The sequence below is a fragment of the Pseudorca crassidens genome, chromosome 14 (genome assembly GCF_039906515.1).
Source record: "Pseudorca crassidens isolate mPseCra1 chromosome 14, mPseCra1.hap1, whole genome shotgun sequence".
NCBI classification, from domain to species: domain Eukaryota; kingdom Metazoa; phylum Chordata; class Mammalia; order Artiodactyla; family Delphinidae; genus Pseudorca; species Pseudorca crassidens.
The window spans coordinates 14,768,231-14,791,617 of NC_090309.1; the positions used below are offsets into that span (position 1 = coordinate 14,768,231).

Consider the following 23,387-nt stretch of genomic DNA (forward strand, 5'->3'; position numbering starts at 1 on the left):
CCCCGACCAGGGATCGAACCCAGGCCCCCTGCATTGGGAGCATGGAGTCTTACGCACTGACAACCAGGGAAGTCCCAAAACTCTTTACTTTTTAAAACAACTATTATCAACAATGTTGTGAAGAATAAAAATCCTGGCAGTAACATCTTTGCTTACTAGTCTGATTATTTCCTTAGAATCAATTCTAAGACATGAAATTTTGGGGACAAAAACCATGTACATCTTTACTTCTAACATAGTCTGTATTATCAAACTGGTCCTTTACCAGCCGTACCATTTCTATCTCAATAGTAAACAAGTGCCTCTTTTTCACTCTCTCCAACCCTGGATATTAGCAATCTTTCAAATCTTTGCTGAACTATAAAATGACCTCCGGTTATTCTAATTTGCATTTCTTTGGTTACTAAGTAAACTTTTTTTAACATGTTTATTGGCCATTTATATTTCATCTTTCGTGAAATGCCTATTTGGGTTTTTTGCCTGATTTTCTGCTGGGGTGTTCTTTTTATTGTCTTACCAGTAAAAATATATCAGGTATATTTATTTATTTACTGTCCTATATGGTGCAGATTTTCCTCTAGCATAAGTCTCTCAAATTTAGGATATGTTTTCCACATATCTATCTTTTCCTTTGTGACATCCAGCTGAGAAAGCATAAATTTCACTTTTTTCCCATCTGTGATTCAGACAGCCAGAGCCTGAGGTCTCCAAAGAGGAAGCATATGCTGGAATCACAGCTATAAAGACACGTGGGCCAGGCCCCCAGCTCAGACAGCAGTGGTGGAAGCCACCCACATGTCACCCACAAAGGACCTCAAGCTACACACACAGGACATGACAGTCAGCCTGAGCAGTGGTCCCCAACCTTTCAGGCAACTGCATCTATCGTCAACACCTCGGGAGGGTGTAAGGAGACAAAATCATCTCTGCAAAAGAAGGACACAGAGAGCACAGACTCGGCACTATGCCATCAATTAGACCAATGCGTGGTACTGACTGAGCAGATACGAGAGTCAGAGAGGCGAAAGAGGAGCAAGTTAAAGAAAAAGAGCAGCCCAAGAAAAGGAAGTGGGTGGCAGCAAGGCCTGGGGCCTGCTGGCATATGTGAGCAACAGAATAGGAGTCTGGGAATCAGGATCAGGAGAAACATCCTGAGAGGTGAGACTAGAGACGCTAATTTCAGGCTTGATTCTAAGAGCCAATGAAGGGCCTTAAGTGGGAGATCAGGGTGTGGGGGAGAAATGATTTGGTTAGACTTGTGCCTCAAAAGATTACTCTGGCTGGGACTTCCTTGGTGGTCCAGGGGTTAAGACTATGCCCTCCCACCTCCCATCAGGAAGCTTGCACAAGCCTCTTAGATAGCCTCATCCACCAGCAAGAACTACAGTTCTGCAGCCTGTGGAAGGAAAACCACATTCACAGAAAGATAGACAAAATGAAAAGGCAGAGGACTCTGTACCAGATGAAGGAACAAGATAAAACCCCAGAAAAACAACTAAATGAAGTGGAGATAGGCAACCTTCCAGAAAAAAATTCAGAATAATGATAGTGAGGATGATCCAGGACCTCGGAAAAAGAATGCAGGCAAAGATAGAGAAGATGCAAGAAATGTTTAACTAAGACCTAGAAGAATTAAAGAACAAACAGGGATGAACAATAAAATAACTGAAATGAAAACTACACTAGAAGGAATCAATAGCAGAATAACTGAGGCAGAAGAACTGATAAGTGACCTGGAAGACAGAATGGTGGAATTCACTGCCACCAAACAGAATAAAGAAAAAAGAATGAAAAGAAATGAAGATAGCCTAAGAGACCTCTGGGACAACATCAAAAACAACAACATTTGCATTATACGGGTCTCAGAAGGAGAAGAGAGATAGGACCCGAGAAAATATTCGAAGAGATTATAGTTGAAAACTTCCCTAACATGGGAAAGGAAATAGCCACCCAAGTCCAGGAAGCACAGAGAGTCCTAGGCAGGATAAACCAAAGGAGAGACACGCCAAGACACACAGTAATCAAACTGACAAAAATTAAAGACAAAGAAAAATTATGAAAGCAGCAAGGGAAAAATGACAAATAACATACAAGGGAACTCCCATAAGGTTAACAGCTGATTTCTCAGCAGAAACTCTACAAGCCAGAAGGGAGTGGCACGATATACTTAAAGTGATGAAAGGGAAGAACCTACAACCAAGATTACTCTAGCCGGCAAGGATCTCATTCAGATTTGATGGAGAAATCAAAAGCTTTACAGACAAGCAAAAGCTAAGAGAATTCAGCACCACCAAACTAGCTCTACAACAAATGCTAAAGGAACTTCTCTAAGTGGGAAACACAAGAGAAGAAAAGGACCTACGAAAACAAACCCCAAACAATTAAGAAAATGGTAACAGGAACATACATATGGATAATTACCTTAAACGTGAATGGATTAAATGCTCCAACCAAAAGACACAGGCTGGCTGAATGGATACTAAAACAAGACCCATATATAAGCTGTCTACAAGAAACCCACTTCAGACCTAGGGACACATACAGACTGAAAGTGAGGGGATGGAAAAAGATATCCCAAGCTAATGGAAATCAAAAGAAAGCTGGAGTAGCAATACTCATAGCAGATAAAATAGACTTTAAAATAATGTTACAAGAGACAAGGAAGGACACTACATAATGATCAAGGGATCAATCCAAGAAGAAGATATAACAATTATAAATATATATATGCACCCAACATAGGAGCACCTCAATACATAAGGCAACTGCTAACAGCTATAAAAGAGGAAATCGACAGTAACACAATAACAGTGGGGGACTTTAACACCTCACTTAACACCAATGGACAGATCATCCAGACAGAAAATTAATAAGGAAACACAAGCTTTAAATGACACAATAGACCAGATAGATTTAACTGATATTTACAGGACATTCCATCCAAAAACAGCAGATTATACTTTCTTCTCAAGTGCACATTGAACATTGCTAGGATAGGTCACATCTTGGGTCACAAATCAAGGCTCAGTAAACTTAAGAAAACTGAAATCATATCAAGCATCTTTTCCGACCACAACACTATGAGATTAGAAATCAATTACAGGGAAAAAAATGTAGAAAACACAAACACATGGAGTCTAAACAATACATTACTAAATAACCAAGAGATCTCCGAAGAAATCAAAAAATACCTAGAGACAAATTACAATGAAAACACAATGATCCAAAACCTATGGGATGCAGCAAAAGCAGGTCTAAGAGGGAAGTTTATAGCAATACAAGCCTACCTCAAGAAACAAGGAAAATCTCAAATAAACGATCTAAACTTACACCTAAATGAACTAGAGAAAGAAGAACAAAAAAAACCCAAGGTTGGTAGAAGGAAAGAAATCATAAAGACTAGAGCAGAAATAAATGAAATGGAAACAAAGAAAACAATGGCAAAGATCAATAAATACTAAAAGCTCGTTCTTTGAGAAGATAAACAAAATTGATAAACCTTTAGCCAGACTCATCAAGGAAAAGAGGGAGAGGGCTCAAATCAATAAAATTAGAAATGAAAAAGGAGAAGTTACAACAGACACAACAGAAATACAAAGCATAAGACACTACTACAAGCAACTCTATGCCAATAAAATGGACAACGTGGAAGAAATGGACAAATTCTTAGAAAGGTATAACCTTCCAAGACTGAAAGAGAAAGAAATAGAAAATATGAACAGACCAATCACAGAGTAATGAAATTGAAACTGTGATTAAAAATCTTCCAACAGGGCTTCCCTGGTGGCGCACTGGTTGCGAGTCTGCCTGCCAGTGCAGGGGACACAGGTTTGAGCCCTGGTCTGGGAAGATCCCACATGCCGTGGAGCAACTAGGCCCGTGAGCCACCACTGCTGAGCCAGCGCATCTGGAGCTTGTGCTCCGCAACAAGAGAGGCCGCGACAGTGAGAGGCCTGCGCACCGCGATGAAGAGTGGCCCCCACTCGCCGCAACTAGAGAAAGCCCACGCACAGAAACGAAGACCCAACACAGCCATAAATAAATAAATAAATAAATAAATTTTTAAAATCACCTATAATTAAAAAAAAAAAAATCTTCTAACAAACGAAAATCCAGGACCAGATGGCTTCACAGGTGAATTCTATCAAACATTTAGAGAAGCGCTAACACCTGTCCTTCTCAAACTCTTCCAAAAAACTGCAGAGGATGGAACATTCCCAAACTCATTCTATGAGGCCACCATCACCCTGGTACCAAAACCAGACAAATATACTACAAAAAAAGAAAATTACAGACCAATATCACTGATGAATATACATACAAAAATCTTCAACAAAATGCTAGCAAACAGAATCCAACAGCACATTAAAAGGATCATACACCATGATCAAGTGGGGTTTACCCCAGGGATGCAAGGATTCTTCCATATATGCAAATCAATCAATGTGATACACCATATTAACAAATAGAAGAATAAAAACCCTATGATCATCTCAATAGATGCAGAAAAAGCTTTGGACAAAATTCAACATCCACTTATGATAAAAACTCTCCAGAAAGTGGGCATACAGGGAAACTACCTCAACATAATAAAGGCCATATATGACAAACCCACAGCAAACATCATTCTCAATGGTGAAAAACTGACAGCATTTCCTCTAAGATCAGGAGCAAGACAAGGATGTCCACTCTCACCACTATTATTCAACATAGTTTTGGAAGTCCTAGCCACGGCAATCAGAGAAGAAAAAGAAATAAAAGGAACCCAAATTGGAAAAGAAGAAGTAAAACTGTCACTGTTTGCAGATGACATGATGCTATACATAGAGAATCCTAAAGATGCCACCAGAAAACTACTAGAGCTAATCAATGAATTCGCTAAAGTTGCAGGATACAAAATGAATGCACAGAAATCTCTTGCATTCCTATACACTAACAACGAAAGATCAGAAAGAGAAATTAAGGAAACAATCCCATTCACCATTGCAACAAAAAGAATAAAATACCTAGGAATAAACCTACCTAGGGAGACAAAAGACCTGTATGCAGAAAACCATAAGACACTGATGAAAGAAATCAAAGATGTCACAAACAGATGGAGAGATGTACCATGTTCTTGGATTGGAAGAATCAATATTGTGAAAATGACTATACTACCCAAAGCAATCTACAGATTCAATGCAATCCCTATCAAATTACCAGTGGCATTTTTTACAGAACTAGAACAAAAAATCTTAAAATTTGTATGGAGACACAAAAGATCTCGAATAGCCAAAGCAATCTTGAGGGGCAAAAAAACAGAGCTGGAGGAATCAGACTCCCTGACTTCAGACTATACTACAAAGCTACAGTAATCAAGACAATATGGTACTGGCACAAAAACAGAAATATAGATCAATGGAACAGGATAGAAAGCCCAGAGATAAACCCACGCACCTATGGTCAACTAATCTATGACAAAGGAGGCAAGGATATATAATGGAGAAAAGACAGTCTCTTCAATAAGTGGTGCTGGGAAAACTGGACAGCTACATATAAAAGAATGAAATTAGAACACTCCCTAACACCACACACAAAAATAAACTGAAAATATATTAGAGACCTAAATGTAAGACTAGACACTATAAAACTCTTAGAGGAAAACATAGGAAGAGCCCTCTTTGACATAAATCACAGCAAGATCTTTTTTGATCCACCTCCTAGAGTAATGGAAATAAAAACAAAAATAAACAAATGGGACCTAATGAAACTTAAAGCTTTTGCAAAGCAAAGGAAACTACAAACAAGATGAAAAGGCAACCCTCAGAATGGGAAAAAATATTTGCAAATGAATCAACGGACAAAGGATTAATCTCCAAAATATATAAACAGCTCATGCAGCTCAATATTAAAAAAACAAACAACCCAATCAAAAAATGGGCAGAAGTCCTAAATAGACATTTCGCTAAAGAAGACATACAGATGGCCAAGAAGCACATGAAAAGCTGCTCAACATCACTAATTATTAGAGAAATGCAAATCAAAACTACAATGAGGTATCACCTCACACCAGTTAGAATGGGCATCATCAGAAAATCTACAAACAAATGCTGGAAAGTGTGTGGAGAAAAGGGAACCCTCTTGCACTGTTGATGGGAATGTAAATTGATACAGCCACTATGGAGAACAGTATGGAGGTTCCTTAAAAAACTAAAAATATAATTACCATATGACCCAGGAATCCCACTACTGGGCATATACCCAGAGAAAACCATAATTCAAAAAGACACATGCACCCCAATGTTCATTACAACACTATTTACAATAGCCAGGTCATGGAAGCAACCTAAATGCCCATCAACAAACGAATGGATAAAGAAGACGTGGTACATATGTACAATGGAATAGTACTCAACCATAAAAAGGAACGAAATTGGGTCAATCGTAGAGACGTGGATGGATCTAGAGACTGTCATACAGAGTGAAGGAAGTCAGAAAGAGAAAAACAAATATATATTAATGCATATACGTGGAACGTAGAAGAATGGTACAGAAGAACCGGTTTGCAGGGCAGAAATAGAGACACAGATGTAGAGAACAAACTTATGGACACCAAGGGGGGAAAGTGGCGGGGGGAGTGGTGGTGGTGTGATGAATTGGGAGATTGGGATTGACAGGTATACACTGATGTGTATAAAACTGATGACTAATAAGGACCTGCTGTATAAAAAACTAAATAAAATAAAATTCAAAAAGAAAGACTCTGCCCTCCCAATGCAGGGGGCCCACGTTCAATCCCTGGTCAGGGAACTAGATCCTGCATGCCGCAACTAAAAGACCCTGCACATCACAACAAAGATCTCGCACGCAGCAACGAAGATCCCACGTGCTGCAACAAAGACAGCCAAATAAATAAATATTAAAAAAAAAAAAAAAAAAAGGGCTTCCCTGGTGGCGCAGTGGTTGAGAGTCCACCTGCTGATGCAGGGGACACGGGTTCGTGCCCCAGTCCGGGAAGATCCCACATGCCGCGGAGCAGCTGGGCCGGTGAGCCATGGCCGCTGAGCCTGTGCGTACGGAGCCTATGCTCCGCAACGGGAGAGGCCACAACAGTGAGAGGTCCGCGTACCACAAAAAGAAAAACAAACGAGATTACTCTGGCTAAAGTGTGAATGAATTGGGGGGAGGGAACAAGGGAATGTGGGGATAAACTGTCAGTAGCGTAGACTAGAATGACAGTGGCAGAGGGCCTGTGCAGAAGTCACATGGATCTTGGAGAGTGACTTCAGACAGTCATAAGCTTAGATGCTGACTCTGATGGAAGCTGTTGTCCCAGTCGTAGCATCTTTACTGATACAGCACAGCCTCTGGCACTTTGCATGCCTCGTTCTCCATGCCAATTTATAAACGTCACCAGAAGTCGTTTGCTTTTACCTGGCAGGGCCAACAGTATACCTTCACATTTTTGCATGAAGACAACGTCAATTCTTCCACTCTCTACTGTCACAGTCCACAGCCATCTTGATCATCTTGACATTCCACAAAACATAACAGTAGTCCTCTGTATTGATGACATTGGATGTCATCAATGTCCAATAAGCAGGAAGTACCAAGTATTTTAAATGTCTTAGTAAGACATACACAAACGAGAGGGTGGGATTTAACCCCAATACAATCCAGGGACCAGTCACCTCAGTGAAGTTTCTCGGGGTCAATGGTCGAAAGTATGTCAAAACATTACCACCAAGTTGCTGTACCTCATGTCACCACACACACACACACACACACACACACACACACACACACACAGGCAGTACAATGTTTAGTAGGCTTTTTTGACTTTTGAAGACAACATAGATCACATTTGAGTGTGCTATTTTTTTTTTTTTGCAGTATGTGGGCCTCTCACTGCCGTGGCCTCCCCCACCGCGGAGCATAGGCTCCGGACGCGCAGGCTCAGCGGCCATGGCTCACGGGCCCAGCCGCTCCGCGGCATGCGGGATCTTCCCGGACCAGGGCACGAACCCGTGTCCCCTGCATCGGCAGGCGGACTCCCCAGCCACCGCGCCACCAGGGAAGCCCCGAGTGTGCTATTTTTAACCTATCTAGAGAGTCACTTACAGCTGTATAACTACTAGTTTCATGGAGACCAGAATAAGAGAAGATTCTGCAGCGAGTTTAGGTTGCACAACGGACTGTTCTACTACTTGGGCCTTATGATCCGGGTGAGCCAACGATATTTCGAAGTGACCCGGGCAAACAGGAATGCTGTATGCAGCCTCCAGGAAGGACCAGTGGGAGAATCACAGTGCAGGACCCCAGGATTTGGGAGCAAGGCTATGCCCTCTTCTGCAAATACCTATTCTCCTTTTGAGAAACAGCTTCTGGCTAGCTATGGGGCCATGGCAGGGACAGAGCACCTGACAATGGGACATCAGGTGATCATGCAGCCTGATCCTCCTGTCGTGAACTGGTTGTCGTCTGACACCTTGCCATGCTGGGCAGGTACAGCTGCAACCTGCCATTAAATGGAATGCCAAGCTCAGGCAGGTCCAAAAGGCACAAGTTTCCATGAGCAGATTCCTTTGACACAACTCCTGTTGCATTGCCTCCTGGGGTGTTCCTTCAGACCAGCTGACCAAAAAAGACAAAACTCAAGCCCAGTTTATAGATGGGTTTGTATAATATGCTGGCACAACCAGTAAGTGGACAGTTGCACTTCATCCCCACTCAGGGTGACACTGAAAGACAGAAGTAAAGGAAAATCCTCTAGTGGCCATAGCTTCAAGCAGTATATTTGGTTGTTCACCATTTGGAGTGTGAGATGGCCAGAACTACAGATCTAGACTAATTCAGGGGCAGTTGCCAATGATTGACTGGATGGTTAGGGATTCAGAAGGAACAGGATTGTAACACTGGTGAAAAAGAAGTTTGGGGAAGAGGTATATGGGTGGACAACTTGAATAAGACTATACTATGAAAATAGTTGTGCTCCGCAAGAATGCCCACCAAAAGGTATCCACCGCGTTAGAGACTCTTAACAGTCAGGGCAAATGACATGCTCTGTGGATGCAGTAAGCAGCCTCTTCCTCCAGCCTCCCCCAGCACTTGCTCAATGAGCTCATGAGCCGTGGTGGCAGGGATGGAGGTTATGCGTGGGCTCAACAACAGACTTCCCCTGACCTGAGTAGTACTTCTGCTGAGTTATCTAATTTGCCAACGCAGGGATTTACATTGAGTCCCCAGTATGGACACGATTACTTGTGGGGATTGGCCAGCCACCTAGTGCCAGGCTGATTACTTTCTTCTATTATGGAAGGAGCGCAGATCCAACCTCAGAGGACTAGAAACGTGTTCTGGATATGGATTTGCCTTCCCTGCCCACAATGTTTCTACCAGCACCACCATCCGTGGACTCTCAGAATGCCTTATCAATCATCACAACATTCCACACAGCGTTGCATCTGATCAAGGAATTCTTCACAGCAAAGCAAGTGCAGCAGTGGGCTCATGCCCATAGGATTAACTGGACTTACCACGTACACACACCATCATCTGGAAGTGGGTAGCCTAACGGAAAGGTGGAATGGCTTACTGAAAACACAGTTACAGGGAAGTCCCTGGCAGTCCAGTGGTTAGGACTCGGCGCTTTCACTGCCAAGGGCCTGGGTTCAATCCCTGGTCAGGGACCTAAGATCCCGCAAGCCGTGCAGCACAGCCAATTATAAATAAATAAGCACATATGTCTTAAAACAAACAAACAGTTGCCGTACCATTTGGTGCTCTTGTTTTACAGGATGTAGTACATGCTTTGAATCAGAGACCACTGTATGGTGCTCTCTTCAAAATATATGGGTCTAGAAAACAGGTGGATGGCAGAGTGACTACCCTATTACTAACAGATTTCTCGCAGAATTTTTGCTTCCCGTCCCAGCAATTTTAAGCCCTGCTGGTTTGGAGATTTTAGTTCCCAAAGAAGGAATGCTTCCACCAAAAGACACAACAATGGTTCCGCTAAATTGTAAGATGAGACGTGGCCACCTGGACATTTGGGGCTCCTTATGCTAGTGAACCAGCAGGTGTGGAGGAGGGCAGTATGGCGGAGGGGTGTCATCTATTATACTTGCCTGAGTGACTGACCCTGATTACCAAAGGCCAATTGGGTTGCTTCTACACAACGGAGGCAAGTGTGTCCAACAGCAAAGGTTAACGAAAAACCACAGCAGCCAAAAAAGTGGGGGGTGGGGGCAGGATGATTAAGGAGCCAGGGTCTTAGATACTGAAGATTTGGGTCACTGTACCCGGTGAAGAACCCCGAATGGCTGTGGTTTGAGCTGAGGGCAGAGAACACAGGGAGGGGTAGGGAAATGGAAGAAACAAGCACAGGTTATCAATCACAGTATGGTGGCCAGTTACAGAAACGAGGACTCTAAGTAGCTCTGCTCATGTTTTCTACTGGCTTGTTACATGTACGTGATAACTTGCCTATGCTAACCATTTTTTCTTCTTCCCATTTTTAGGTTAACTTGTGGGCAGTTAACCTTGCAACCCAGTCTTTTTAGGTAACATAATATTCAGTGTGTCTATGACTGGATTTGAGGAGTAATACATATAACTATCAGTGGATACATGACTCTTGGGACTGCATCTCATTTTGAGAAAGGATGAAAACTTGTTCTCTCATAGGAAGGGCAGCTGTTTCCATTAGGCGTAAGGAGCTGTCTTCTTCGTTGTGGTGGCTGCTGGATGGGAGTCTGTGTGTGTGAAAGAGCACATAGGGCATGGGATTTCCCTGGCAGGCCAGCGGTTAAGACTCCACCTTCCAATGCAGGGGGTGAGGGTTCCATCGCTGGTCGGCGGAGCTAAGATCCCACATGCCTCTTGGCCAAAAAACCAAAATATAAAACAAAAGCAATATTGTAACAAATTCAAAAGACTTTGGAAAAAAAAAAAAAAAAGCACACAGGGCAGCTGAGTCATCAAAGGGGTGGACTGGGCAGGTTATCAATTTAGTGCCCCTCAGCTCCAAATTCACCCCTTCTGCCTGTTCTCTGAATGGATTGGAGCCCTTTAGATTTTTCCTGCCAGCTGCCACTGAGGCTTGGCAGAAGAGGGTGCTGGAGACACACCACAGGGAGAAAGGGCTTTGCTTCCCGGTTCCCGTGGGCTCCCTCGAAGGCAACGTGTGCAGCTTTCTCAGCATCAGGCTCTTGCCGCGCCCGAAGATTCTGCAGTGCACAGCCTCCAGCAGCAGCCAGCAGCTTCACCAGGCACCTCCCTCCTCCCCACACAGTTTGGTAGCAGAGTGAGAAGCCTTCCTGTAAACAGCTTTCCTTAGTGCACTAGAGAGCAGATTTCTGACAGGTTCCAGCGGGACAGATTTTCAGCAAGGTCTAGACTTCAGCCTTGGACACTCTATGTCACCCCAAGGAGCAGTGGCTGTTCCTTCTATCTGCTATTCTTACCTTCTCTTATTACTAGCCATTTCCTCGTTGCTCCAGCCCCATTATAGCTATTAATTCCTGAAGTTAAACTTTCCCCGATCATATTTTTGTATGGTTTCTCTCTCCTGATTGGACCTGGATTAAGCTGGCACTAGCGTAGACTAGACAGTGGCAGAGAACAAAAGGAAGTGGGGAGATTCAAAAGACACAAAGTAAAAGACAGGACTTGGTATTAGATTAGACAAGGGAAGTAGGGGTGAGGGGAAGATGACACCTGGAAAACTACCCACCCTATATAACTAGATGAATAAGGGAACCCTTCACCTACACAGAAACTTCCAGAAAGGGGTGACGATTGAGGAGAAAACTCACAAGCTCAGTTTTGAACAATGTTGAGCTTGAGTTGACTTTAAGACACCCAAAACATATCGAGTGGGCAGCTGGCTCTAAAGTTCAAGAATTTAGAGGAGTCTGGGATTAAGACTGGAGTCATCTCCCTTAAACTGGTAAGTAAAGCCATAGGCATAGTTGAAATGGCCTAGGGAAAAAGTAAACAGTGGGAAGAAAGTGCCTGGCAGAGTCTTGAGGGATCCCAACTCTTAATGGCTCGATAGAGGAAGATGAGCCCACAAAGGAATGCTGAAGCTGTAAGAGAGGCAGAGGAAAATAAGGACAGTACGGTCGGCCCTCCACATCTGCAGGTTTTGTAGCCACAGATTCAACCAACCTCAGATTGAAAATATTCTGGAAAAAAAATTCCAGAAAATTCCAAAAAGCAAAACTTGAATTTGCCACATGCCTGGCAACTACTTACATAGCGTTTACATTGTATTAGGCATCGTAAGTAATCTAGAGATGATTTAAAGTATACGCGAGGATGTGTGTAGGTTACATGCAAACACTGTGCCATTTTATATAAGGGAATTGAGCCTCCTCAGAATTTGGTGTCCACGGGGGTCCTGGAACCAATCCCCTGAGGATACCGAGGGGTGACTCTATTGTGTCCCAGAAGCAAAGGGTGGCAGCCAGAGGTGCATGGCTCCTACCTCCCATTAAGAGAACTTGCTTCAGCTGACTGACGGCCACCAACGGCTGTATCTTCAGATCCCCCACATCTTCAGGTCTGCCACAGTGTCCAGGCCAAGGCCACCCTTCCTCCAGGCAGCTCCTAATCAATGAGCTTGCCGAAAACCACTTCTGCTCGATTCTTCCGTGCTCCAGGCTTCCCACCGGCCTGGCTGAGAGGTTCAGAATTGCACTACAGTCAGATGCTCTTCCTACCTCCTTCCCTCCCTCTTTCCTCACACAGCCCTGCACTGCACGTTGAAACCACCCACCTCCAGACTTCTAGTTAAGCCCAATAATAATTTATCTCTTTCAGTCAGATATTTTGTTACTTAGAGATAAATGCATCCTAAACTGACACACCACCCACAGGCTGACAGGAAGAGACAAGCATGATGTCCACCAGATAACAGACTATAGGGTAGACAGTTTGTGAGGATTTTTTTTTTTTTAAATCCTCCCCTTAGGTAGCAGTCTAAGGGAAGGATATGAAACAAGAGGCTGGTTTAAAAACAGGAAAATATTTAATCCATCCCAGAACACAAAGAAATGAAGAGAACTACAGGAAAACTATCTACCTATGATGGAAGAAGGGTGTTACTGGTTTCAAGCTCTAATTCCTAAAATCTTGAGGCTTTGATGCATAGAAGAAAACTATCTTGTCCTTCAGCTACTCCCAGCTATTCAGAAATAAATTACATACATCTGTAAAAGAGTCCTGGCCTGCTAGAAGGGAGACAGACAGGAAGGAGAAAGGAGGATCCATCTACAATCAATTGATCAAAGACCAGCTGAGTGACAGCACAGAGCCATCCTAGGCAGAAGGACCGGGGATGCTCTGGTGTGAACGAGGACACATAAAACCTGGGCTGGCTCAGGGGCTGGGCCATCAGCCTGTGCTCAGTATTCGTATTTCCATCTTCAGCCAAAGCCCCCTGGGAGCAAAGCTCTAGATGCCTCCTTCAAGCCCCCTGCTGGTTGGTTTCATCGTTATCTCGCCTCTTCCAAATCTGTAAGAAATGAATACAATAGATATTTAGGAGCTGGCATTCAATCCACAAATATGTATCAAGTACCTAAATCTGCGCTAGGCAATGGACAATATCACCCCACTTGTGTATTTGTTAAGTCCCCTGAAACTAACTCATAATCTTTCAGAAAATTCCTTCATTCAACTATCACTTTTCTACCCATCCTTCTCTTCCCATTCCAAACTCCTTTTCTAAAAAGTGACTCATAGTCAGACCTGCCACTTTAGACAAAGTCACCAAGGAAAGAGTTATCTCTGGAATGAGCAGCATCTCCCTCCTTTTTTACAAAGCTATAGCATCTTCTTAGCCTCAGTCTTCCTTCTCTGCATGTACTAGGACAGTTAGAAAAAGAAGACAGAGATACTCTACTCCATGACCTCCCGACCCAGTGGAGAGGACAGTTACACTAGTCCAGCTGGTGCTCCACGAAGACAGGACGGTGCGGTGGGGTCATGAAGAGTGCTGACTTTGCCCGGGGGACTGGGGAAGCTTCAGAGACAACTCCTAGCTGGCAGCCCGGATGGTTCTGGGCTCTTCCTCCTTGAAACCAGACCACACACTCGCAAAACTAACCTGGCTCACCGTAAGCAGAACCTCCTTGCTCACTCATCACTCTTACCTGCTTCTCCACCCTTCTCTTCCCTGAAGGTCACTCCTGGGCTTCAAGGGCCATATAATCTGGTCCCACCACACTCCCCGGTGCATGTCAAAAGGCACCCAACCTAACTCAATCCCATTCCATGCCTTCACCTACATCACTGCTCTCACTGGACCCACGCTCCATCTCCTCGGTGCTCGTTGGAGTCTGCGGCCAACCCACCTGAATGTAAGCCTCCGACAGAGTGATCATCTGGGGAAGGATGTCAGTCACCTGGAGGTCTTGTAATTCATACCATTTGCCTGTCCCCTGCAGAGAGTACGAAGGGCTGGGTTAGTCTGCTCTCTGAAACTGAAAGGGTATGAGAGGGAAGGGATCACAGCTGAAAGCTAGAAAAATCAGAATAGTCACTAGACCATCACCCAGCAAGAGCTGTACGTAAAAGGGTGCACGGCCTCTGCCTGGCATCATTCAATTTTAAGACTTTTTAGGGTGTTCATCTTGGCAAACTCAATTCCTGCTGAGGACTCCTTGAAGTACAATGGAGTCTCAAACACTGTACGCCTTTTAAGGACAATAAAGAGAAAGAAGAGGAAGCCCTCTACTCCTCACCTAAGATGTCTCCCTGCTGCTCAGAAGTGACGGAATAGACACACTGACTTAGGAGGTGCAGTGTTAACCCAAAGTGGACATTCCCACCCCCGTCCCAGAGGACACAGCAAGTTGGTCAAGAAAAAGTGTCCTTGGTGGACACTGTCCACCGTACTAACCTGTTTCCTTTGGCCTAAAAAAACAGTGCTGCAAATACAGCAAAATCTACTTTCCTTCATGCTTCCATAAACAAGGGGGAAAAGAGGGTTCTGGATTATGGCAGAGGCACCTCTGGAAGCTCACCAGCCCCACCCATCCCAACTTCTAAGAAACGCCAAAGACAGATACACTCCAGGAATTCTGGGTATTCCAGTAGTTCAGAACAGGAGACACAACAAAAGCTCAGGATCACATAATCAAGTCCCTATTCCCGGTAAAACCAAATATCTAGGTTCAAATCCCAATTCTACTGACTTCAGATAAATTATTCAAACTCTGAGCCTAGGTTCCTCACTTGTAAAAAGACGGCATTAACACCTATCTTGAAAGTGTGTTTTAAGGATATAAACGAGATGAACATACATGAGCACGTGGCATACTGTCTAGCACACAGCAAAGCGCTTGATGGACAGAGCTAGTTATTATTAAACCCACGGCCCCAGAAGACTAATCAAATTAGAACAATCTGTGCTAGTAATCTGTGTGATACCAAATATATCTTAAGCGCGTTTCAGCCATTTTCAGCAAATTCACAAAATTTTTTTAGCTGAAAGGGAACCTACACACCAGTGCTTTGTAAACTTTAATTTCATACCAATCAGAGGGTCTTGTTAACATGTAGACTGTGATTCAGGAGGTGTGGGAGGGGTCTGAGACTCTGCGATTTGTAACGAGTTCTTATATGATGTCAGTGCTGCTGGTAAGGATTCCACTCTAGGTGGTAAGGCTCTAGTCTAGGACAGTGCTTGTCAATCTTGGCTGCACACTGGAAATCTCCTGGGAACTTTAAAACATCATGATGCCTGGTTCCCACCTCCAGATAATCTAACGCAGTCTTAACTCTGACACTTTGGGCCAGAAAATTCTTTGCTGCGCAGGCAGCCTGTGCACTGTAAGATTATTTAGCAGCATCCCTGGCCTCTGCCCAGTTGAAAACCAACAGGCACAAATTATGTTGTTCTCGCGTAACTGGCCTGGGGTGGCCCAGGTGTCAGGAGTCTAAAATCTGCTCACAGGGGAGTCCCATGTGCAGCCAAAATTGAGAACCGTTGCCTTAAACTGACCACTGTCACCTCTATTACTTGCAGAATCCCAAGGTCAAGGATAAGAAAGAGCAAACTGAAAGGAGCGCCCTCTGAAGTGCCAAAGGAACACCACCTGCTCCTGCCACGGCCACCATGAGAAGTCAGCCCCACTCACATGATGAAGCACATGAATCCGGTAGGAGCCCTCAGAGGGCTTGCCGTCGTGTACAATGTTGGCGATGAGGTCGTAGGTGGTATTCTTGTGCACTGCCTGTACCTCTTCAGACAAGTACTCTCTCAGATCCACATTTCTGATGATGATGAAAATAAAGTGAAGATCAGACAAAGCCTACTAGGTTAGCCCTGTAGAGGTTAACTGTCTTACCCAAATGGACCATGAAGCTCTGGAACCCTATTTCAGGACCCTGTATCTAGGTGGGCTTGAAGAGCCATGGGAGCCCAGGTTTGTGGAAATTCATATAATCTGCCATAAAAATGAGTCAAACTGGGAAGACTGGCTCTATGGGAAAAGCACACTTTAAAAGCATGCTTAGGACAGGGAGATCAGCTCAGTGCTTTGTGACCACCTAGAAGGGTGGGATAGGGAGGGTGGGAGGGAGATGCAAAAGGGAGGAGATATGCGGATATATGTATGCGTATAGCTGATTCACTTTGTTGTAAGGCAGAAACTAACACACCATTGTAAAGCAATTATACTCCGACAAAGATGTTAAAAAAATAAATAAAAAGTAAAAAATAAAAGCATGCTTAGGAACTTCTCTGGTGGTCCAATGGGTAAGACTCCACGCTCCCAATGCAGGGGGTCCAGGTTCGATCCCTGGTTGGGGAGCTAGATCCTGCATGCGTGCTGCAACTAAGAGTCCGCGTGCCGCAACAAAGATCCCATGTGCCGCAATTAAGACCCGGTGCAGCCAAAATAAATAAATAAACCAATCAATAAATAATAAATTTTTTTAAAAATCTAAAAAAAAAAGCCTAGCAGTCAAAAGTGCAGGGCCTGGAGTCATTCAGATCCGATCTGGAATCGGGGCTCTGCCACCTCAGAGCTGTGTTTGAGTTTAAGCAGGTGACGTAACCTAGGGCTCCTCTGTGAGAATGAGTGCCACCTTCTCCTCTGAGATGAGAACACGTGTAACCGCCCCACCCTCTGCCCTATCTGGGAATCAGCTGCAGCTGCAGTGTCAAGGGGACACCTGGTCTCTGGCCTTAGTCTATGAAAGGCTGATCATGTGGGTTGTCACTGTATATAATCACTGTAACAATTTCAATATGGCAAACCAGGCAGATCAATCCGACTTATTTTTTTCTTTGATCTTCTGGAACCTTATTTGTTTTTCTTTTAGTTAAATAAGCAAAAGGTTACAAGTAACAAAAATCCACCCTAGGTAGTTTAAGCACAAAAGGGGTATTTATTCAAGGGTTTCAGACTAGGAAATGCAGCTGAAACCAAGCACTGGCGAGGCAGCAAGATCCGAGAGGCACCTGCCCTCTTTTCTGCTTTGAGATCAGCTTTACTCTTTTCCCACCCAGCTTTCTTTCCTTTATGGAACCCACACTGGCTACCCCACAGCTTCCAAATTTCTCAGTTCTAGTTGCCAAAAGAGACTACTGACTAGGTTCCTTCAACTGGGACTTAGAAATATAAAATTTATTTTTAATACCTGAACATTCATTTTTTAAAATATAGAGAAGCATTCTTGATGTACTTAGAATAAAACCTGCTTTTGTGTTTTATTTGTTGAATTCTGTCAGCTGAAGTATATACATGTACACCGGTTATTACGAAGTCAAGAGCTATAATAAATGCTTACTGTGAAGACTCCGATGACAATTACTAAGATCTCTCGAATAGCTAAATAGGGAAGTAGATTGACCGTTAACATGAATATTAAGAGAATGCTAACTACACTATTTTCAGGAAAAATATAACCTTCTGTAGCCTACAAATATTTATAAAAATTTAAATACAATGTAGAATAAGAGAGATTATATCCTATTTCTAATCGCTGTAGAACTGGCTGATGTGCTACCACTCAAAACACAAAACACAGTAATGTCATCTCTGGAAGGATTTACAATAAATGCTAATAGCAGTCACATCCAGTGGTCACTTCCAGATATGTATCTCTTTTTGAACTTTAGACTATGAATATATTATCTCTCCAAAAATACAAAAAGTTTTCAATGCAAACCATGTATTAATAAACATCTTTGTCCTAACTATACTATGTACCTTTCTATGTGTTCATGATAGCTATTTATTTCTACAGACTGACAGTGTCCCATATAGATCAAAGAGTCGTTGCTGCTTTTTGTTGGGTGTTTTGTTTTGTTTTGGCCCCTCAGCTTGCGGGATGCTGGTTCCCCCACCAAGGGTCAAACCTGGGCCCCGGCAGTGAGAGCGCTGAGTCCTAACCACTGGACTACCACGGAATTCCCTAAACAATCACTGGTAAAATAAAATTTAGATATGAGTCTGAGGAAACCCATGTGAGCTCTAGAAATGCCTCCCGGCTGCCAAAAACTGACTTCTTGTATGGTTTTCTCAGCTTTAACAACAGCTGTTCAGACTTCTCTGAATGAGTCCTAGAGAAATCTTCAGAAGTATTTATACTCAAGTTTCCATGACTGAAACGAAACTGTTTAAGTGACAAAAGGGAATAAATACATGTTAAATCATTTGTTTTAGAAAACAGTCAACAGAGCAAACCATACTCATCCGCCAATCAGAACTGTCCAATTTTGAGACCACCTAAGTAGCTGGAAGTGAAACTTGAAACCTGTGCTCCAGAAACCCTACCTCCAAATGAGCAGAGGGTCCTAATCCCTGCAAGTCTGAATCAATCTCTGGTAAAAAGAAAATGTGTTATGAGTAAAACACAGGAGAAGAATTAGGTCTGATAAGGGTCCTCTTCAAGAAGCGGGGACCTTGGCTAACCTAGAACCATATTAGTCTAAAAGTAATGACAGTGCACAAAGTAATTACAGTACAGGTTTCCAGAATCAATCACACAGTTTGATGTTCTCTAAAAGGCTGACTGGTTGAGAAGTAACCTTTTTCTCAACTTCTCCAAAGCTTTCTGAAAGACAAACTACTGAAGTCAGTTACCAAAAATCCAAATGCAACTGGTGGCAAAATAAACATACTACAGGTCCAATATAAAAGAACTGCCGGAGTAAGGAAATTTCTGTGGTGACTGAGCAGGAACTACCACCAACACATAGTCCTTCCTCTGGAGCTGCCCTGGAGTCAAGAGCGCTCCTTCCTTCCAGGAACAAACTGGTGACTGTGGCAATTCACAGAAGCCCAGTTCTGAACTAAAACCCTGATACACAGACTTTCAAGGAAAGCCCCTCTGTGGTCCTACGCAAGTTGGCAGAGAGCTGACCTTCATGTGCCCCAATTTCATTCTACTTGTCACATAAACACAATACTAGAGAAGAACAGGACGAAAAGTGTGTGAAAAGAGAAAAAGAAGTTCTCCTGTAATCCTAACTACAAAGGTTTTCTCTCCTCAACCCCCACTGTTAAGAGTCCTGGTGATGATGGAACCAGAAACAATAAAATGTTACACCTGGGGCTTCCCTGGTGGCGCAGTGGTTGAGAGTCCGCCTGCCGATGCAGGGGACACGGGTTCGTGCCCTGGTCTGGGAAGATTCCACATGCCGCGGAGCGTCTGGGCCTGTGAGCCATGGCCGCTGAGCCTGCGCGTCCGGAGCCTGTGCTCCGCAACGGGAGAGGCCACAACAGTGAGAAGCCCGCGTACCACACACACACACACACACACACAAAAAAATGTTACACCTGGAAGGACCCCTAGGGCTTATCTAGTCCAAGCTTCTCATTTAATCCAGGAGAGAATATGCAAATGACCTGCCCAAGGCCACATGGCTAGGATGGCACAGAACTCTGACTTCTTTAATATTAGTTACTACCCTCTTAAACACTACACAGAATTAAGAACCAGTACTGGGACTTCGCTGGTGGAGCAATGGTTAAGAATCCACCTGCCAATACAGGGGACACGGGTTCGATCCCTGGTCCGGGAAGATGCCACATGCCGCGGAGCAACTAAGCCCAAGCACCACAACTACTGAAACCTGCGCGCCTAGAGCCCGTGCTCCACAACAAGAGAAGCCACCGCAATGAGAAGCCCGCGACCGCAAAGAAGAGTAGCCCCCGCTCGCTGCAACTGGAGAAAGCCTGCGTGCAGCAACGAAGACCTAACGCAGCCAAAAATAAATAAATAAAATAAATAAATTTATTTAAAAAAAAAACCGGTACTATTTTCAAAGGAGAACACTGGCAGTCCTGGAGCAGTCTGGACATCTGGAAAATGGAAGCAATGGAGGTAGAAAGACAAGAGAAGAAGATGAACATTTGCCCCTTACAGCTCCCAACTACTTTCTAAGGTTTAAAAACACCACACTTCTGAGCTATTACAGCACGGTAATCCTATCATCCATCCATCCAAATCGTTCTCAGTAAGAAACCACCTTAGGGCTCCGCTCTTACCTTATCTAAAAGCCCACACACAGACCCACATTTCTTCCTGCCAGCCCCGCCACCAGGCTTCTCCATGTTCTCAGAGAGATCATCTTCAGAGTGGGAAAAACCATGTCTCTTGAGAACTGGAAACCAACTGTCTACCTCCAAAAGGGTCTTGCAGGAGCCTTCTGCGACTCCTCCAAATGTCCCATTAGAACACTCATAAATGTCTGCAAAAAGACAACTACGTGGTCAATTAAAAATAAGACTATACATCAAAATGTATAACGTCCTCATCAATAGGGAGAAACTGAACACATTTCAGACTTTATCCTCTAGGGAAGAAATAAGGTAGTAGGGCCCCAAGAAAGCAAGACAAATCTAGAGTCATCCCCACTGTCCATCCTTAACTATAGCATACGAGATGCAATGACCAGAAAACAGATGGACAGACTAACTGCTCAGGATTATCTTCAAAGCCAGGAGAATCCTACCTGTCCTACCCTACTTTTACCAACTGTTTTTCCCTTTACTGAAAGACTACAATTCCCAGCAAGCAACAGGAGAGAAGAAAAAGGAGGAACTGCCTGCAGGGAAATATCCATCTTTGAGGCCCCTAAAATATCTCTATCCTTCCAATAAAAACCCTTAACTTATGTAGTGTAGGTAGGTGCCTTGCAATCTCCAACTAAGACAGTCCAAAACTAAGAGTGGCACAAAGATATAAAAAGAAATTCAAGCTCATGCCCCCTAAGAGGAAGTGAAGGAGGGGAACACTCACGTAATAGGGAAGTTGACAATAGTCGGATTCTTCTCCACAAAGAAATTGTTCTTAGTGAATCTCTTAATACAAAAGATTAAATATGGAGGCAGCTTGGTGAGCTGGAAGCGCTTTAGAAAGTTCTCCTTGTATGTCTTATATTCCTAGAGAGAGAAAAAAAATTATCAAATTAGAGCAGGGACATGAGTTTTGTTCTGGCTTGTTTGAGTTTTTTTTGTTGTTGTTTTTTTTTTTTAATTTATTTTTTGTGATACGCGGGCCTCTCACTGTTGTGGCCTCTCCCGTTGCGGAGCACAGGCTCCGGCCACGCAGGCTCAGCGGCCATGGCTCACGGGCGCAGCTCCTCCACAGCATGTGCGATCTTCCCGGACCGGGGCATGAACCCGCGTCCCCTGCATCAGCAGGCGGACTCTCAACCACTGCGCCACCAGGGAAGCCCTTGTTTGGGGTTTTTTAATATAATTTTGCCTTACATGTAGAATTCAGAAGACACCTGATCCCAGAAACCACGTACAAGGCTGAGGAGTAGCTGTTTAGCTACGGCTAAAATACCTCAACTGTGGGCTGCATTTCAGCCAGCACACAATCATACTGTTGAACTCCAACCACAGTATGGATATTCCTTTCTATAAGGAAAACAAAAATGTCAAGTGAAAAAGAGGATTTGTTAAAAGCTCAGAATTTAAAAACCATGAGAGTCTCACTTAATTCAAAATAAAGAAGAGCTTCCTGACCACTAGACACATGCACGGTGCAACAGGCACTTAGGAGGCAGCGAGGAGCCCCTCATCACTGAGGGTTTTCCAGCAGAGCTGTCAACTGACATCCCACGTTCCTTCCTCCTCAAAGGCCCCGAGACTGGTGGGTCAAGTGCAATCTGTTGGGCAACACTCACTGAGGCCTCACTCAGCACGTTTGAGGGGATGGAGTGGTGGGGGCCCAGGACATTCTCCTCAGCCCAAGAGGCTTAAAAACTAGTGAACATATATTTACTTTTCCTTAACACAAACACAATGTAGTACAGTAAAAACTAAGAGATAGGAATGAAAAACTAATCATAATCAGAGAGGAAATACCAATGAGACCATCACTCTCTAGAGAGTCACATCACAAGAAAAGACAACTACAGATCAATATTTCTATGAACATGGACGCCAAAATCCTCAACAAAATACTAGCAAACCAATTCCAACATAAACAACAACAAAGACTTATACACCAATTATACATGACCAAGTATGACTTATCCAGGAATACAAAGGTAGCTTAACATCCAAAAATCAATTAATGTAATGTACCATTTCATATTAATAAAATAATAAGGCAATAAATAGGAATAACCGAAAACCATACAATCATCCCATTAGACACAAAAAAGCATTTGACAAAATCCAACACCTTATCATGAGAAAAACACTCAATAAACTACAGATAGGAAGAACTTCCTCAACCTGATAAAGGGTATCTATGAAAAATCCACAGCTAACATCATACTTACTGGTGAAAGCCTGGATGCGCTCCCTTAAGATCAGGTACGACATAAGGATGTCTGCATTTACCACTTCTATTCAACACTGTACTAGAGGTTCCAGCCACAGCAATTAGGCAATAAAACGTGAATAAGTAAATAAGAAGCATCCAGATTGGAAAGGAAGAAATAAAACTATCTCTGTTTGCAGATGACATGATCTTGTATGTGGAAAATCCTAAGAAATCCACTTTAAAAGTCTGGCAAGGCTGCAGGATACAAAATCAATATACAAAAATCAACTGTATTTCTACACACATGCAATTAACAAGCCAAAACTAAACTTAAGAAAGCAACTCCATTTATAATGGCATCAAAAAGAATAAAATATTTAGGAATAAACTCAAAAGAAGTTCAAAACATACTCTGAAAACTATAAAACATTGTTGAAAGAAATTAAAGAAGATAAATAAATAGAAAAACACCCCATGTTTATGAATCAGAAGACTTCTATTATTAAGACGGCAATAATTGTCAAACTAATCTACAGATTCAACACAATCCCTGTCAGAATGCCAGCTAGCTTCTTTGTAGAAATCCACAAGCTGAGCCTCAAATCTGAATGTGCAAGGAATTGTAAGGAACCCAAAACAGCCAGAACTATCTTGAAAAAGAA

The 23,387-nt window shown here is 43.3% G+C and overlaps 1 protein-coding gene across 4 annotated transcripts in view; it reads right to left on the reverse strand.

Moving 5' to 3' along the window:
• Positions 1–12,993: 12,993 nt before the first annotated feature.
• USP39 (ubiquitin specific peptidase 39) overlaps positions 12,994–23,387 on the reverse strand; it is a 30,187-nt gene continuing 19,793 nt past the window's right edge. For all 4 annotated transcript variants that reach the window (XM_067704497.1, XM_067704500.1, XM_067704501.1 and 1 more), the window contains 4 exons: positions 21,244–21,386; positions 16,128–16,263; positions 14,340–14,426; positions 12,994–13,498 (listed from right to left, as the gene is read on the reverse strand). In XM_067704497.1, coding sequence (XP_067560598.1) covers positions 13,451–13,498; positions 14,340–14,426; positions 16,128–16,263; positions 21,244–21,386 — 414 coding nt within the window. In that variant the 3' untranslated portion in view covers positions 12,994–13,450. The remainder of the gene's footprint in view (positions 13,499–14,339; positions 14,427–16,127; positions 16,264–21,243; positions 21,387–23,387) is intronic.